The sequence below is a fragment of the Salvelinus namaycush genome, chromosome 8 (assembly GCF_016432855.1).
Source record: "Salvelinus namaycush isolate Seneca chromosome 8, SaNama_1.0, whole genome shotgun sequence".
Lineage (NCBI taxonomy): Eukaryota > Metazoa > Chordata > Actinopteri > Salmoniformes > Salmonidae > Salvelinus > Salvelinus namaycush.
Genome location: NC_052314.1, coordinates 50,051,945 through 50,071,429, shown reverse-complemented (window position 1 = coordinate 50,071,429; position 19,485 = coordinate 50,051,945). Strand labels below are relative to the sequence as shown.

At 45.2% G+C, this 19,485-nt stretch overlaps 1 protein-coding gene across 6 annotated transcripts in view; it reads left to right on the top strand.

Annotated features, from left to right (window-relative positions):
- Positions 1-19,485, top strand: part of LOC120052780 (catenin alpha-2-like) — a 654,154-nt gene that overhangs the window by 529,412 nt on the left and 105,257 nt on the right. For all 6 annotated transcript variants that reach the window (XM_038999899.1, XM_038999897.1, XM_038999900.1 and 3 more), the window contains one exon: positions 376-528. In XM_038999899.1, the coding sequence (XP_038855827.1) occupies positions 376-528 (153 nt within the window). The remainder of the gene's footprint in view (positions 1-375; positions 529-19,485) is intronic.

Sequence of the window (19,485 nt, the reverse complement as noted above, 5' to 3'; positions counted from 1 at the left end):
TCTCGCTCTCTGTCTCTCTGTCTCTCTGTCCCTCTCCCCTCGATTTCTCTCTCTTTCTCGCTCTCTGTCTCTCTCTGTCTCTCTGTCCCTCTCCCCTCGCTTTCTCTCTCTTTCTCGCTCTCTGTCTCTCTCGCTATCTGTCTCGCTGTCCCTCTCCCCTCGCTCGCTCTCTCTTTCCCACCTCGCTCGCTCTCTCTTTCTCACTCTCTCTCCCCTCCCTCTTCCCCCCACCTCTCCCCCTCGCTCTCTCTCTCTCTCTCTCTCTCTCCGCCCCCGCTCTCAATTCAATGATAAATATGTTATACTTCATTGGCATGGAAAGTTAAAACACTTAGTAAACACGAAGTTAAGCACACTCTGTCCCTCTCTCTCCAGTTGAGGAAGGCGGTGATGGACCACATCTCAGACTCGTTCCTGGAGACCAACGTGCCGCTGCTGGTGCTCATCGAGGCGGCCAAGAGTGGCAACGAGAAGGAGGTCAAGGAGTACGCGCAGGTGTTCCGCGAGCACGCCAACAAGCTGGTCGAGGTAAGTCACAATTCCCCCCCTCGTCCCCCTGGTCTTTCTCGCCATGCCACGCACCCAATTTCCCTTCCTTATTGCCCCTTGTACTGCAGAGCCGTGATGTGCTTATCTGAGACACCACGTGGACGTATAGGATGTCAATACTGCATTCCCAGACAGTACAAGAGAGAGAGAGCAGGGAAATGTCAAGGAAGCTTCCACCTAGCTACTGCAGCTCAAAACGCAACGTGTGTTGGTCAGTAATGTTTATTAGTCAGAGTTCAAAAGGTCACAGTCAGAAGATAATTCTTATTGGATTACTATGTATACGTTACCAGTAGAAAGCCCCACTGTCATGACATTGAATAAGAGAGCTGTGAAGCAGACATACGAGGGGCAGTCTTCACATACCTTTTTAAAGGGGTTTTCAAGTTTCATTGACATATTAAAGATAGATATGTGTAGGCTATAGCAGAGAAAGTGGGTGGTCGGAATGAGAGTTTGAACCACTGACTGCAGGAACATACGTGGCCCGTGGGTCAGCGGCACTAGCACTAGACCAGCCCCAGGCACACCTTGATGTAGCCTTGATCTAGTAAGGAACAGACACCGGTGTTTGATGTATGGTCACACAATGCACATACACGCTCTCACCCACGCGCTACCTTTTTCATATAGACACGTATAATTCACACACTCTCTATTATGTCTAGATCAAACAGCTCATGGGTGGTTCCCAAATGGCACCCTATTCCCTATATAGTGCACTATATATATTTTTTATCCCTATGGGGTCCTGGTCAAAAGCTGTGCACTATGTAGGGAATAGGTTGCCATTTGGGACGGAATCCCCTTTCTGACAGGCAGGCAAAGTGCACTCTGTTCTGGTCGAGTCTCAAAATAGCCAGTTACAAAACAACAGCTAGGCCAGGATGCCCAGTCTTGGGGCATCTGATGGGAGGGTGGAGATTGATTCTGAGTCATGGATGCCTGGCAAGGTTAAAGTAATTCCACTGCCTAAAAATAATAAATCACCCTTTACTAAGCATGTTCTTAGTAAACTGATGGAGAGAATTGTGTTTGACCAAATGCAATGGTATTTTTCAGAGAACAAATTGTTTACTGACTTCCAGCATGCATGTAAGGGGACTCAACTTGTACTGCATTGACTCAGATGACTGATGATTGGTTAAAAGACATGGATAATAAGATGATAGTTGGAGCTGTGTAGTTAGATTTCAGTGCAGCCTTGATGTTATTGATCATAAATTGTTATTGAAGAAATGCACTTGCTGTGGCTTTCCGACACCTGCCATCACATGGTTGGAGAGTTATTTAGCCAATAGAACCCAGAGAGTGTTCTTCAATGGATGTTTCTCTAACATCAGATATGAACACTGCGGTGTCCTTCAGGGCAGTGTCCTTGGGCCGTTACTCTTCTCTAATTTGCCACGGGTCTCACACAAAGCTAGAAAGACCATGTGCCATGATTCCACACTCTACATGTCAGCACCCAAAGCCAGTGAATTCTAAATAAGGAGTTACAGTCAGTATCAGAATAAGTGTTAATAATAAACTGGTCTTAAATCCAACTAAAAGCATTGCACTTGGTTCAAAACCTTCTCAAAGACCTTAAACTCTCCTGGAGTTGAGGAAGCTAAACTCCTAGGTATAACATTGGATGGTCAATTTCCATGCTCAAGTCATATTGACAAAGTTGGTGTGAAGATGGGGAGGGTCCTGTGTAGCTCAGTTGGTAGAGCTCCGTGTTTCTGGGTTCGATTCCCACGGGGGACCAGTATGAAAGAAAATCATGTGAAAATATATGCAAATATATGCAGTCGCTCTGGTTAAGAGTGTCTACTAAATGACTAAAATGTAAAAAAAAAAATGGGTGTATCTTTTATAAAAAGATGTTCTGTGTTTTTGACACAAAAATCAACTGTACTGGTTGTTCAGGCTCTGGTGCCATCTTGATTATTGTCCAGGATAATATGGTCAAGTGCAGTCGAAAAAAGACCCAGCAAAGCTGTAGCTGGCCCAAAACAGAGCAGCACGCCTTGCCCTTAACTACACATACAGAACGGACATCAACAACATGCATGCCAGTCTTTCCTGCTTGAGAGTTGACTAGATTTACTGCATCAATTCTTGTTTTTGTGAGAAATGTTATTGTGTTTACGTTTCCTAATTGTCTGTATAATCAACTTACGTATAGCTCTGATAGACATACTTACCCACCAGACATGCCACCAACGTCTCTTCACAGTCCCCAAATCCAGAATGAATTCAAGACGACGCACAGAGGGCACATGTTTTCAAGTCAACGCACAACACACACGTGTTTGTAAATGTGTGTCAATTGTAAAGTATTTTTGTCTGTAATGTCTTTTTCATTATGCGTCGGACCCCAGCAAGACTAGCTGTCGCCATTGGCGTCGGCTAAAGGAGATCCCGTTCACCCCCATGAGGCTGAGTTCGTTCTCTCTCTCGCTCTCTCGCTCTCTTGCTCTCTCTCGCTCTCTCTCGCTGGGTTCGAGCACTCCACAACCTCTTCTCTTCCTGAAAAATGTTCCGTTCAATTTGGGCTTGCATTGACATAATGTTCCCTCTATGCTTGTTGTAATGTAATAGAGGAATACAGAAATGATTGAAACTGAATGCAAGTGGAGCTCTTTGATAGACGGGCAGGCAACGTTCAAGGTCATCCCATTACACGGTGGATATTATTATATTTAAGTTTCACGAACAGAAACTTTGTTCCTGCTTCAAGTGTTTTTGTCAACTCAGAGCAGTTAGGGAGAGAAACTGAGGCTGTATCCTAAATGGCACCCTATATCCTAAATGGTACCCTATTCTCTGTGAAGGGAATAGGGGGCCTGTTTGGGACTCAGCCTGAAAGAGAGAGATGTCTGCCCTTAGCCTTATTACGATGATAATGTGGTTGTATAACCTCTTTGTTTTCATCTGAGCACGGTCCCCTTCCTTGAAGGCTCGCGCGAACACACACGCACGCACGCACGGACGGACGCACACACACACACACACACACACACACATTCATTGGCCTTATACTACGTGACATACCAATGGCTCCTTCCCAGACAGTTGGGGGGGGAGGAGTGAAGGTTATTACATTATTTGCAGTTGCTGTAGTGGAGCCGAAATGAAGGGCTATTAGAAGGGCATTTAGCCTGGAAACACCAGTCAGCCAGGCAGAATGCAGAGTCTGACAGGGCAGCACACACAGATTCAAGCACACACACACACACACACACACACACACACACACACACACACACACACACACACACACACACACACACACACACACACACACACACACACACACACACACACACACACACACACACACACACACACACACACACACATACAGGGATGTTTAAGATACATGACACATACGGCATGTGTGTGTCGCTTGGTAATGGTTGGGGTTCATGACTTTTTTGAATGAAAGGTCATTTGTATTAATCCTGGGCTGTTGCCTGTATTAGCATTTGACCCAATGTACACACACACACACACACACACACGCACACACACACACACACACACACATACACCACACACATTTTGTCCATACAGATGGATGGCTTCACGTGTTAGTTCAATGTAGGTTTCTTAAAGTGTATTTAGTCGCATTTCATAGCACTGTGTCTGAGAGTACTGCACATCATGGACAAATTGATGGATAGCAATAGCACACACCATATTAGTTTAATGATGGTATTTATATGCACATTTCCCTTCTGTTTGATGGCCCAGTATGTTCTAAGTGTGCATTATACACATATGGATGAATGGGCAATGGCATGTGGTGTTATTAGTTTAAGTGAAGGTACTTAAGCCGGGTGTACACTCGACAAGTTTCAGAATCTTAAAACCGCTGAGTTTCTCACGTTCCTGTAGTGTTTTGTGTGTTGCCAACATAGTGGTGCGCACACTGAACGATGTGACACAGGCAGGGGGTCACACACTACAAGATTCTTCACTTGGTCGTGAGGATTGTCGATACCACGCTGTCTCGCGAAAGCAATGATGTGATGATGCGATTAGGTTTAACGTAGCTGCAACGAGATGTGGCTCTGAGCAGCCTTATAAACGTTTTCAGTCAGACAATCACGCTTGCCGTACAGAGTTGAACTAGCTAGCCAACATTTCCAATTGAGTAACATTGCTTGTGAACGTCCGAGCTGTAACGATTTGACGCGTTGGCTTTTGATAAAGTACAAACGCATACTAGTAGTAGTCACCGCTTCTGCTTGAGAGTCTACACATTCTGGGTGACGCTAAATGACGTCATCATCTCACTGGCTTCTTCCCCGGCGGGCTCTCATTGGCTATTGCTGATCGCCGTTCTCAAAACGTGTCGTTGCACATCTCACACTACAAGAGCTTTGCAGATTTTGTGCCGGTAAAACCAAACATGCTCCAATACGAGATCGGTAGCCCTCAGATTGCGTCTCTGACCTGCTCATATTAAACGAGCGTCGGGGAAGGCAACGCGCCCCGAGTAGGGGACGACACGTTTTTTTTTGTCGCCGATCTCAAAAACTTGTCTGGGACAGCTAAATCGGGGCCAAAATTGTGTAGTGTACACCGGGCTTTAGATAGCACCGTATGTTTGATAGCACCGTATGGGTATGGAAGTAGGTTATGTTCAAATAAATGGCTGTGTGTTGGCATGATTTAATCAGATTTCATCTATGTATCTCTATATCTCTGTGATCTCATCAGAAGCTGCTATACATATTTGATATACATACCTGGCAGAAATTGCCCACACACCCATTTTCCCCAAGAAAGTTGTGTGTTACCGAAAGTTATTGTCATTTGCCGTCATTGTCATTTGTCATCGCCTTCATCGTCTTCGTCATCACTACGTGAAGCCAATGCTGCTAGATCCTACTGAAGAAAGGAGTGTTAGCTATTAGCCGGTTGCTCCCTTCCTCTTTAACTCACCGAGGTCAACATTGATCAGTGTTCAGTATCAAAGGGGTTGTTACCATGTTGGACCTGCCCTTCATCAAGCCTGCTTTGTCTGTATTTGATCTTGTCTGTCTCGGGCCCTGAGTTCCCCCTCTCGCCACTCTCCCCAGGCCCTCTGATCACCTTGCACAGTCCCAAGTTCAACCCCCACGCCCTCCTTAATCGTATCACCCTCATTAGCACCTGCCCGACCAGGGCAGAGGAAGCCTCTAATTACCAACAAAATAATTTGATTGGCTGGGACGGGAGACGACCGGAGAGCAAAGGGAAAAAGAAGACATGGATATAATTCAGTAGACCTTGGCGCTGTAGAAAGGAAAATATTTATGATGAGCTTTTGTATGACCTTAATTAGCCCAAATTGGATTGGGGCTCTTGGAGTTAGGAACACACTCGCTCTCTCTGGTTCGCCATCCCCCTCCAATCCCCATCAGCCTCTTTATTTAAACTTCCTGGTCTTAATATTATGGAATGGGACATATTTTTGGCATGCGGGAAATGGGACTCTGTGAGTTGGCCAAGGAATAGGACCTAACTGGCTGTGGCTGGGGTTTGGGATATATGGCGTATGACAAGCTTTCGCTACACTTCTCGTCATTGTGATATTGTACTGCCTGTTGCCCAACTTCAGCCATAGTAGATTATTCATAGGGAGAGAGGAAGGGGGGGGGGGAGGGAAGGAGAGAGAGAGGGAAAGTTAGATAAAGATTGACAGTGACAGAGAAAGATTGACAGAGATAGGACAGTAGTAAAAGAGAGAAACTAAATAATAGAGGGTTCTGTTGGCCAGCTACACTCCCTGTGTTAGGGTTCTGTTGGCCAGCTACACTCCCTGTGTTAGGGTTCTGTTGGCCACCTGCCCTCTCTGTTAGGGTTCTGTTGGCCAGCTACACTCCCTGTGTTAGGGTTCTGTTGGCCACCTGCCCTCTCTGTGTTAGGGTTCTGTTGGCCAGCTGCCCTCTCTGTGTTAGGGTTCTGTTGGCCAGCTGCCCTCTCTGTGTTAGGGTTCTGTTGGCCAGCTGCCCTCCTTTATGTTAGGGTCGGCTAGGGATGTGGCTACAGAGCTCTCATCAAATCCCAACACTCCTGTAATGAGTCGTACCTCTAACTGACCCGCCGCCCCAGAAAGACTTCCAACGAGGAGAGCCTCGCCTCTCTTCAAAGACCAAAGCCGCCGCTATTCCCTCCCTCCCCTTCTTCTTTCTCCCCCTCCTTCGCTCCTTCCTTTTCTTCCACTATAGTTGATACCCTCTTAATTATCTCTCCCTCATTAACAATAAAGCCTCTCAGTCTCTATTATATTAGCGCTGACCAAAACCCTGACATGCTCTCATTAACTGAAATACGGGATGAACATTATTTAGTCCCGGCTATCAAATTGCCTCCCGTCTTCTGTTCTGGGGGAAACATTTATTTCATTATTATTGTGAGGCGGTGGTATATTAGCTTTGACGCTACCCCCATTGGACATCACAAGGACGTTGCGGTCCATCACTATTCCAATGTTGAAGCGAGGTCCCGTCCCTGACCTTGGCTCGACGTTGGCAGGAGGCCACTCCGGAGAGAGACTCATTACGGTCCCATCCTTAGGGCCTTTTTCCTTTGTGTTTCTGTGCAGGACCTTCTGAAGATGGCTACCTCTGCCCTCTTCTCTCTCAACTCTATACCGGCCAATCAGTGCCTGCCTCTGTACTCCTTTTGTCTGTCTGAAAGAATTCTAGTTTGTTTTGCTATTTTTGTTTCACCGATTTTTCTTTCTTCTCACAATGGGTCGAAGTCAGTAGTATTGCATCCTTTATGGTCTGAATGTTTCAGATAATGTGTATGAGATAGGTTAGGGGTTTTCCCTCACAAATTAGCCACAGCATGATAATGTAGAGCTACCTGTTTAAAACCTCTTTGGGCTGAGATCCTGCTAACGGGATCGATATGACAACAGCCAGTGAAAGAGCAGGGTGCCAAATTCAAACAACAGAAATCTCATAATTAAAATTCCTCAAACATACAAGTATTTCACACCATTTTAAAGATACACTCCTTGTTAATCCCACCACAGTGTCCGATTTGAAATAGGCTTCACGGCGAAAGCACCACAAACGATTATGTTAGGTCAGAGCACCTCAGGCACCTTATTCATCCAAGCTACTCAATACTGCCCCCAGCCATAAGAAGTTAAAGCTAACAGCCATGCCGTGCTTACCGGTTAAAAAATGACTTATGTGGTTAAAATCCAGAGACAAACCCCCTTCTCTGGCCTTGTGTCCCCTGAAGTGGCCCCCTAGCCTCCCTTCATGGACCACATGCAGTCATGACCCCTCCCCCTCTTCCACCCCATCTTCCCCTTTTTCACCTTCTTCCCCTTTTCTTGTACTTTGACTCCCACTTCAAAGCAGCCACTTTTGCTTCACCAGTTCCACCCCCACCTCTGTCTCTCTGTCGCTCTCGTTCTCTGTCCATCTCTCTCTCTCTCTCTCTCTCTCTCTCTCTCTCTCTCTCTCTCTCTCTCTCTCTCTCTCTCTCTCTCTCTCTCTCTCACCCTGTCTTGTTCCCCTGCCTGTCCTCATTAATACGATGTCTCAATGGTCCCCTGGTTTTAGCTGTAGTTTATCTGCAGTACGACGTCCCATGATAATATCACACACCCCTGTAGTGCTTTTGTCCCTCAACTCCCTGCTTCGAATTAGCATTTGTTCTCGCCCCTACTCTTAATTTCTTTTTTCTATTTCCTAATATTTGAACGCTAGCTCCCATTAATAATGAATTGTTTACAATAGGCCCCGGTTTAAAAAGAGAGTGTGTTTTAATGAATGAGGTTGAAAGGCACTGCCGAGTTCAACGTTTGATATTCGATTTTTATCAGACGATTACTATCGCTGGGATTTTAGAAACCATACAATAGCAATGTCTTTTAAGCCTTAGTCATTCCTGCACTTATAGGCCGACCTTTAAGAAATGTGTCTTAAATGGATTCCATTGCCCTATACAAGTGAAAAGTGAAAAAGCAGCTGTCCATGTTGTTCATTGATGTTCCTCTTTATAGTAAAACCTGGACTAAACCAAAATCAGTCGAAGGCTAATAGACTGTAACCTGTAATCTTAAGGGTACATGGAAGCACACATCTCCCCTGTCCATTTTCTATGTAGTCAGCAGTAATAAGACCTATCAATACCACCAACACTATTCCCATTTACAATCTCAAAGTAGCAGTTAATTATCTCTGTGAACAGACTTGTGTCATTCTCCGTGCCCTATTCAAATATTGCCCCCCTTAACGCAAGAGGACTTGGAACGCTGTTTTAATTCCTGCCGCATCAGTTCATTAACTCGCCGTCCTTTAGATTTAAAGCAGTGACCTTACTGGGAGGGAGAAAAGACCGGAGACAGCGAAGGGAGGAAGAAAAAAAAAATGTGTCGATGATTATACAGAATCGATAAGGGAGTTGAATGTAACCAATATCGGATCGGCCTTCGGAGCGTCGCGCCGCGAGACTGACTGCGGCAGTAAATATTATTCCAGGGCGCGGAGTGCATTAAGCTGCCGTTTCGGGAGACAGCGGTGGGGGGGCCGGGCGGATGGATGGCTGTTGGAACAAGTCTATTTGTGATGACCCAGACCTTTGGGCAAATGGTTAATCCCTGCTCTGCTCAGGAGTTATGGGCCTCAGAGGAAATCTGGGCGCAGGAGATGGGAAGCAGGAGACAGCTTTTGGAAGGATTGAGAAAGAGATACATCAACTCCCCCCCCTCCTCCTACACCCCCAACCCCTCAGCCCTCTTTTCATCTCCCGCTAAAGATACTATTTTAAGATGGGCTAGGTCTACTCCGAGGTTTAAAGAATCCGTCATCAGAAAAGGAACTCTATCAGATTGGCGTCTCGCCACCTGTAATCCACCGGTCACACCTGTTTTCCAGATGACCTGCGGTCGCCTGACACCTACATCTGATAGATACATCTCAGAACACAAAATAGATCCATCCTCCACACGGTGTCCGAAATCTCCTGTGCTCAGCAATCGTTAACTGTGCTGTAGGGTAATCAGATCCATAAAGCCACAGGCTACAGCTAATACGTCGCAGCAACTGGGATTGGGACTGGAGCAGCCATAGCCTTGGTGTCTATCAGCAACACTGACTGACTGACGTAAAAAAATAAAAAAATCCCAATGTTTCCTGTAATCTCGGTTGAAAAATTCCCGGCATTAGAAGGGAATAAGCAGGAAATCCAGAGTCCTGAGAATTTGGGAAAGTTAGCATAGAGCGATCCCAGTCACCAATATGTCAGTTTGAAAACCACCACTTCTTCAGTTATTGTATTGGAACATATTTAAAGAGGTTCCTTTGGTAGATCTGATGTGTCATTTCTGATTGGTTCTAACGCTCGAGGCTAAACAAATGGACGTGAATGCCTGAGGAATGTTGACCTAGTATCACTACTGCCATGAGGCATATCCAGCTAGCAGATATCAGCGAATGAAATAATTGTGAGACATGTTCTTTTTGCTCTGTCGCTGATGTGAGCTGTGCGTTCCTATAGTCCCCGTGCGTGGGAGAAGCTGTTTTAAGTGGCAGGGAATACATTCATCATGAAAGGTCAAAAGCATAATGGAAACCTTAATGTAGGAACAAACACACCTAACATTGATTCATCTATACGGGAGAAGTCAGTCATTATTACTTGACTAGTAATAATAGTCCTCTCTTAGAAAAGTATGAAGGTAACCTAAATGCAGGAACAAACACAGCTAATTGATGTATATTTTAGGAAATGTTGGTCCTTAATACTTGAAGCGTTCTTAATTAATTTGATTAATATATAATATAATAATATGAAGACAAGGGTTCAATTGTGTATCTAATAGAGAAAGTGTATAGAGAGTACTTAGACCTATTTATAGTCTACTAGTATCCTTTCCCTAGATATCTAAAACAATTAAGTGAACCCAAACTACCCAGGCCTGAACCAGGATTGCATTGCCACAGGGTTTTGAGATGTAAGGACCGATTAGCCCCAAATTGAAAGGCCGGCGTGCGGAATTAGCCTTTTCATCTCCAATCTAGAATACAGTAACTGCTGCTTAGTGGCCCATTATGTCCTGCCCAGGTCCCTGTGGACCAGCGGGGACAAGAGAGAGGGCAGAGGGAGGGAGGGATAGAGAAAGAGAGAGAGAGTGGGCAGAGGGAGGGAGGTAGAGAGAGGTCGGGAGGGAGAGAGGTTTGGGATGGAGAAAGGGGGGGGTCAGAGGTCGGGAGGGAGAGAGAGAGGATTTGATGGGAAGAGTATTGGAATGGAGACAGAGAGGGAGGGAGAAATCAGCCTACGACTTGAGATCTGGCCAGATGTCGGCTCTGGGAAACTCTGACTGCCACATGCCCTTTTCCTGGAGAGTCCCGACTGCATGAGCTACAGTACATTAGCCCAGTCCTCCTCCAGAAATATCCCAGTTAGCAATATCACCTCCAGTTGACACCTCTCCTCTGAAGGCCATTTTAGTGTGAAGAGAGAGAGGGGGGGGGGGGGCTTTGAGTCACGCAATCCCGAGGGTAAATTATAGGTGGAATGGCGTGCGCAAGGTCAGTGAAGAAGATGCCCATGCAGGAAAATTGTCTCTCTAACAGTAGATAACGAAGCTTGGAGACAAAACCGCCAGCTGCAAACGCGTTGAGAGGAAGGTGTAATAGTCTTCCACCGTTCCACTAGCCACTTCAACCAATGGCGGAGACGCGTCTGCGACGAACGCACGCCGGAGGAATTCCTGTCATGTTTTCTCCGATAAGACACTAAGTGGATTATATGAGATGAAGTACAACAAAGGAAGAAGAGGGTCTGATTAATGTATAGTTGTTTGTGCTTCAAGATGGGGTTGGTGTGGATCTTGCAGTGTGCAGTATTTTTAAATAACCTTTATTTAACTAGGCAAGTCAGTAAAGAAGAAATTCTTATTTACAATGATGGCCTACCCCAGCCAAACCCAGACGACGCTGGGCCAATTGTGCACCACCCTATGGGACTCCCAATCATGGCCGGATGTGATACAGCCTGGATTAGAACCAGGGACTGTAGTGACTGACGCCTCTTGCCCTGAGATGAAGCGCCTTGGACCGCTGCGCCACTCGGGAGCCCAAACATATCTAGACATGTAGTGCAAATGTCTAGACATGTTACATTTTCTCGTAATGGCTGTCATGGTTTTCAAACGCCATTTGTTTAATCTCATCAGTGATGGATCAAGGTGTGTTTGTGAGGAAACATCCTTCTCAGGCTGTGTCCCAAATGGCATCATGTTGACTTTATAGTGCACTACTTTTGCCCATTGCCCATAGTGCACACTATATGGAATAGAGTGCCATTTGGGACTCATGTGTGAAGAGGCTGGTTGAGTACTCAGAGCTCATACTCAAAGTATATAACACACTACCATTAGTCAACTCAAGGCAATTGTGCTGAAAAATAATATAGAGAGGGGGAAGGAAATCTTTTCAATTTTAATCGTCGCTTCATATTACTCAAGGACATCAGAAACTCAACTTGGGTCCTTATGCTTCATCCCCCAAAAAACGAGACAGGACGTAAACAAAATATTGCGACCAGACACCAACAGAAATTGGTTTGTGTAGCGAAGCAGACACATAGCGACAGCGCCACATACAATGTCTGATGGCGACACGCATAGAATTATTAGAAGGGACATTCTCATTCAACTCAATGCACCGTGAATGGGTGGACCAGCGTTAATTATATTTCTATGCTTACATGTTTCCCAGTCTATCTATCTCATCCTGTTCTTATTCCCAGTGATTGACGATGGCGGGATGCACACACGTTCCACCGTGTTGCTGACGTGCCCCAGTTAATGTTCGCACGTTAGTGACAGGAAGCAGCAGTCATACCTGGGTTAAAAAAAAAAACATTTGAAATCTCCCGAAGCCTTTGGAGTGTTTGCTCAAGCCTGCTGTAAGTGCCCGATGGGCGGGGTTCGGGGTTTGCCATTGCGCCCGGTGAGCTCGATCGAGCATCGATAACATATCTGAAAGAGTTTGAATACTATTTGAACCCGGATTTGTCGAGGCCCGGGTCTGAAAGGGCAAAGTAAACATGAGACATGCCACTAATGTCTCTGGAGGCCCTCCGTTGCCTGTTCTCCACCCTCGCCTTCTGCTCCAGCTTGCCATGAAACTTAAATGAAAGTCTATCCCCATTCCATCATGGCCCAGTGAAGGATGGAAGAGGGGCTCTCTGTCTCCCCTAACTGTCTTGCAGACACTGGAGCGCGCACACACACACACACACACACACACACACACACACACACACACACACACACACACACACACACACACAGGCGCACACAAACACTCATACAGGACCATATATACACCTACACTAGACTGCACACACCTGCCTACGACGACAGGCATCCCCATTGACATCTACCTCGCATCAGATCAATCCCTCAAATCACTCTCTGACAGACTCAATGTTACAAACACACACACACACACACACACACACACACACACACACACACACACACACACACACACACACACACACACACACACACACACACACACACACACACACACACACACACACACACACACACACACACACACACACACACACACAGCATCTGAATTCCACACCTCAGTCATCTGGGTTTACGCTGACACTACAAAGATACTCACTGTGAGGAGATAGATGCTGTGTGCTGGATAATAGGAAACGTACTAAGGGGGAAATAATACCAGCAGTGGTTGTGGTTCTTACGAAGACCTTGAGAACTATAGGTGTAATATGTGCTATCATTTTCAATTTCCTCTTCATCCCTTTGTCTATTAAAATGAATTGACCAACAACAGACCAGGGCGTGAGGGAGGGATGGATAAATGAGGAAAGCACTTAGACCCCAGAGAGAGATGAAAGAGAAAATGACTTATTTTGTCACCGATGATAGATACATTTCCTCTGACATTTTAGAATCACAGAATCACAAAAAAAAAAACAATAGGACAGGCCACCATAGAAACAGAAAATAAATGGACGGACAAAAAAATATATATATGTATATATCTTCTGATAGATATCGCTGATATTTTAGGTGACAAAAAGTGATTCTTAGAATAGAAAAAAAATAAATAATAATCAACAGACTGAAAAAGGAAGACCAAAAATATCTAAAAAAAACAATGAAATTATGATATTTAATTTAGCAGATTTGAAGTGTACATGATTTATTGTCTTTGAGTGATTCACCTTGTTTTGAATAACACACTGAATCACTGGGTCTAAATCAAACGTCAAAAAGAGAAGCTTCCCAGGAAATCCAATCTGATTTCCTTTGGTAATGGGAGCATTCCTTTCGCCCAAGAACTGCCCAAACCCCACATTATTAGTTTTATGGATTCTAGTGAGCCAGGTCTGTAGCCCAGTGTACCAGCCGATTCCCTGGAAGCTTAGATTGATTGGGAATATCGATCTCCCCCTTTTCCGACTGCATCTCTAACATACCGAATGAGTCTTAAATGGCACCCTATTCCCTATTTAGTGCACTACTTTTGACCAGGGCCCTATGGGCTCTTGTCAAAAGTATTGCACCAAAGAGAGAATAGGGGGCCATTTGGGACACAGGCACCGAACCAGGGGTAGAGCTTTCCTTCACTCTCATCTATACGACAACCATTTTACGAGAGCAAATTAAACCACGTCCCGACCGCCATTTTACCTCGACCGACAAGGTTAATGGTTCGTAAAAAATCTGTTCCTCTACCAGAAGCGGTTCTCTACAGTTCTCTCAAGGTCACGTGTGTGTGATCCACTTAACTGCAGTCTGCAGTCCCCACGGCTGACTTAGACCCCTGGTTTGTCTTTAGTACACGTGCTTTTTGTGTGTGTGTGTGTGTGTGTGTGTGTGTGTGTGTGTGTGTGTGTGTGTGTGTGTGTGTGTGTGTGTGTGTGTGTGTGTGTGTGTGTGTGTGTGTGTGTGTGTGTGTGTGTGTGTGTGTGTGTGTGTCTGTAGAAATTCACGGTGTGAGTGTGCTTGATCCCGTCAGTAAGTCTATGCGTCTATACTCTCAGCTAAACGTCTAAGATGGCCACCAGTAAAGACATTCAAGACCCAGCTGACAGGCCAGTTTGTTTCTGACAGCCAGGGGTTAAGAGAGAGAGAGAGAGAGACCCTTCCTAATGAAGAGCTTTTAAGGGAGAGAGACTAGATGGGAGATTGGAGATGGGAGATAACAGACATAGGAATTTTCAGTTTCCTTCACCTCTGGCCTGGACTGTCTTGTGGTGTGCGCACGCACACGCACACACGCACGCATGCACACACACACACACTCTTGTGATGGGATATGAGAAGCAGAGGTGTGTGTTGGATTCTCAGGTGCTGGTACAGCCACTAATGAAGGCCCGGTCCCCGTGGACACATGAAGAGAATAGGCTCCAGATGGAGGGATGATGGGAAATTGGATAGAGGCAGGGGCACAGGTGAGGAGAAAGAGCGGTATTGTGATCTCTCCTTCCGGCTGAAGGTGGGAGTACTGTTACAGTACACTTCTGACCTCTTTCTCCTTCAGATCGGACAACTTCTTCTTTCTCTCTGTCTCTCTCAAATCAAATTAAATGTTATTTGTCACATGCTTCGTGAACAGCAGGTGTAGACCAACAGTGAAATGCTTACTCTCGCTCACACACGCACTCGCGCATTGCACACACGCTGTCCCAATCTCTCTTCTTCCCTTTCTTTCTTTCTTTCTTTATCTTTCTCTCTCTCCCTTGCGTTCCCTTCCTCTCTCAAATATAGATTTCATTTGGGAGTTTCGAACAGTAGCCTACAGTAGAGAACAGTCACTGTTTGCCATTGACAAATATTTCTGGCATTCAGGGAACATCTCAAAGTTCTTCAATCATTTTGAAGACTCCTTACTGTGTTGAACATATTTCAAAGGGCAGAATGGCTACCTTGATATATGTTTAAAGATACTGCATTCATGTTTCTTTGTGAAATGCCCAAGACAACTCAAATGCACTTTTGTCTTTGACCCCAAATGGGCATTACGTATGGAAGGTTTGTACTGTAAGTTCTTCTGCACTGAAACTTGTGTATGTTTCTATACCATGTATGGAAAGGGTTACAGCATATACAGTCCGTTAGAATGTTCAATTTTCTTGTCCGTGTCAGTCAACGCAGGATTCCCTTGAGTTCAAAATCATCTAGAATTAAGGAATAATGAGCTGTGTGATGGTCTGAATACCACAAGATTTACCTAATTTACTCGCTGTGTGTTACTCTATGCCAGATGAGCAGCGGGTCAAAGGGCTTTGATTTAAACATGGACTTGCAGATGGCCTACCCGGCCCAGAACGTCTGCCCTGAATAGCAATTAGTTCTGTATCAAACTCGATAGCGAAGGATGACTGTGATGATCTTTAACGATTCTCAACAATTTTTTAATGATTCTGTCTGATTTTTTATGATTTTTAAACAGGCACTTTCAGTCATATTCATAAGTAATGCCTACCCACCCAACTCTCTAACTAATGCATTTTACATTTTTCAAGCCTCTCCTTTACTTTTCCCCCTCAGCCTTTATTGCAAGATTATCTCTTGTTTTCAACTGAAAAACTATCCTCCACTCTGACTGCAGTGATGTCACCGTGAAGATATGATGCCGTGCCAAACCCCCGAAGTGGCGTAAAAAAAAAAATGTAGAAGTCAACAAACGAAGTCCTCAAGGAGTCGCTCCCTCCGCCCGTCCCCTTAGGGGAAGCCCTAGTTTTTTGTGAGCTGTACTGCCTGCCTCGCCTTTTATCATCAAAGGAGCCCAGGCGCTGCTCATGTAATATTAACATTTGTCAAATCAGCGAGCGGCGGCAGTACCCTGTTTACATAACATTAGACACGGGCTTGCCAAGCCACACAGAGAGAGACATAGAAAGGGCGGCCATTTTGGTGTTCACAGATTACGTGGAGATATGGAGAATGACCCCCCCCCCCCGCGTGCAGCTTTTTTGAAAAATTGGGTAGAAGAAATAGAAATGGAAATGACGTTGTTTTCTTCATTGTTCTTTCTTTTGCTTTCTGAGACACAGTTTGTCAGTACTGTCTATCTTACTGTCTATTTTGCTATGAAATGACTAAGGAGGGAAGAACGTAATTGAATTAGATCACGTTTCTGAGATCTTTTTGTCCCACTACCCCACAATTACACAGCTCTTTCAGTCTCCCTCTTTTTATTAAACCTGAAGAGGTAAGAAGTGAGATGAGAAGTTAGGTGATCTAATTAAGTTTTCCCCGGTTTCGAGAGGAACAAGAGTGGGCGGGGGGTGGGGGCTACGATGGGGGTACACGACGACACTCGCCGGGAAGCTGTTTGACTTCTGTGACACAGTCTAAATCAAATCATCAGAAAGCTTTGCAAGGTGAAGTGGGCTATCGTTGGCATGCAACTCAAATCCTCCGGAAATGAGGTCCATTAATCATACGGTGCCTCATTTAGCCTCTCGTTTTATATAAGGGCCCTGATTTGCACTCGTAGGGGGCGTCTTCGTGGAGGGTTAGGTGGGAGAAAAGGAGGAGAGAGAGAGAGAGGGAGGGAGGGAGAGAGAGAAAGTGCTTTGTGGAGCAGAAGAGAAGCCATCAATTCTCATTACGGAAAATAGATAATCATTCCTAATTAGAGGCCTTAGCTCATCTTTTTTTTTACCGGGGTACAAATACGGAATAAAACAAGCTAGTAACATATGGGTACCTGATTAATTAGGTGAATGGATAGATACTAAAGGAGTCTGCGATTTGGCCCGACATAGCTTATTAAATGCGAGCGTAATTTATTGGAGGTTGAGTCCTTCGAGAAAATATTTGCCCCGTTTCCAGCCGAAGGGTATGTGTTATCCAATGCCGCCCGAACAAGCCTTGCCCATCTCGGCAGATATTTGTCCTCTTTCTCCTTTTTTCTCTCTCTCTTCGTCTCTAGTCAAAACCATGCACTGGAGCTATTGTTTTATACCCAATTGTTGTGACAAGGATTGCCCGATAAGTGGGTGCGATTAATCACAGATACGTGCTGTAAATACGGATAGGAGCGTTCGGTCGTAATGAAACCAGCATATCCTCTCTTACACTGGTCATAAACGTGCACATCACATGAGGCTTGCGAGGGGAGGATGTCTCATAATAATGCCTGTGATGGAGTGAATGAAAAGGTATCTGACACATGTTCGATAACCATTGCATTGATTTTGTTCCAGCCCTTACTATGAGTGCGTCCTCCCAAATGAAGGTGCACCCGGCCGCCTTTGTGGAATATTGTGTGCCGATTGCATCATCTACGATGGCCCACGACCCGTGTGCTCATTGCACCATCGACGGTGTTCCCCCGCTGATCTTTGAAAGCTCTAGGTCATAATGAGATCAGGTCACGAAGTGCGAGGTGACTTCATGCAGAAATGACTTTATATTATTTAAGATCACACACTGTGACTAATACTGATTGTTGCTGCTCTCGTATTTTACGACTTCAGGGTTAAAGGCAGCATGTGTCTATTCCGTTCATCAGTGAGTTACTGCTCTGATTTATTTATCTTATTTACCTTATATGTATGTTTTTTTTGTTTGGAATATTTATGCTGATTGTTGCTGCTCTTGAATGAATAACTTCAGGGTTAATGGAAGCTTGTGTCAATTCACTTAAGCTACTGCTCTTAGGTATGTACCCTACAGTGCCTTGGGAAAATATTCAGACCCCTTGACTTTTTCCACATGTTGTTACGTTACAAATCCTCAGCAATCTACACACAATACACCATAATGACAAGGTGAAAACTGAATTTTAGAACATTTATCAAATGTATTAAAAATAAAAAACAGAAAGAACTTATTCACATACATATTCAGACCCTTTGCTATGATACTCGAAATTGAATTGAGGTGCATCCTGTTTCCATTTTATCATCCTTGAGATGTTTCTTCAACTTGATTGGAGTCCACCTGTGGTAAATTCAATTGAATGGACATGATTTGGAAAGGCACACACCTGTCTATATAAGGTACCACAGTTGACAGTGCATGTCAGAGCAAAAACCAAGCCATGAGGTCAAAGGAATTGTCCGTAGAGCTCCGAGACAGGATTGTCCAAAACATTTCTGCAGCACTGAAGGTCTCAAAGAACACAGTGGCCTCCATCATTCTTAAATCAAAGAAGGTTGGAACCACCAAGACTCTTCTTAGAGCTGGCCGCCCAGCCAAAAAGAGCATTCGGGGGAGAAGGACCTTGGTCAGGGAGGTAACCAAGAACCCGATGGTCACTCAGACAGAGCTCTAGAGTTCCTCTGTGGAGATAGAACCTTCTAGAAGGACAACCATCTCTGCAGCACTCCACCAATCAGGCCTTTATGGTAGAGTGGCCAGACAGAAGCCACTCCTCAGTAAAAGGCACGACAGCCCACTTGGAGTTTGCCAAAAGGCACCTAAATACTCTGACTCTCAGATTCTCTGGTCTGATGAAACCAAGATTGAACTATTTGGCCTGAATGCCAAGCGTCATGTCTGGAGGAAACGTGGCACCATCCCTACGGTGAAGCATGGTGGTGGCAGCGTCATGCTGTGGGGATGTTTTTCAGCGGCAGGGAGTGGGAGACTAGTCAGGATCGAGGGAAAGATGAACAAGTACAGAGAGATCCTTGATGAAAACCTTCTCCAGTGCTCTCAGGACCTCAGACTGGGGTAAAGGTTCACCTTCCAACAGGACAACGACCTAAAGCACACAGCCAAGACAACACAGGAGTCTCTCGGGACATATCTCAGAATGTCCTTGAGGGGCCCAGCCAGAGCCCGGACTTGAACCCGCTCGAACATCTCTGTAGAGACCTGAAAATAGTTGTGCAGCAATGCTCCCCATCCAACCTGACAAAGCTTGAGAGGATCTGCAGAGAAGAATGGGAGAAACTCCCCAAATACAGGTGTGC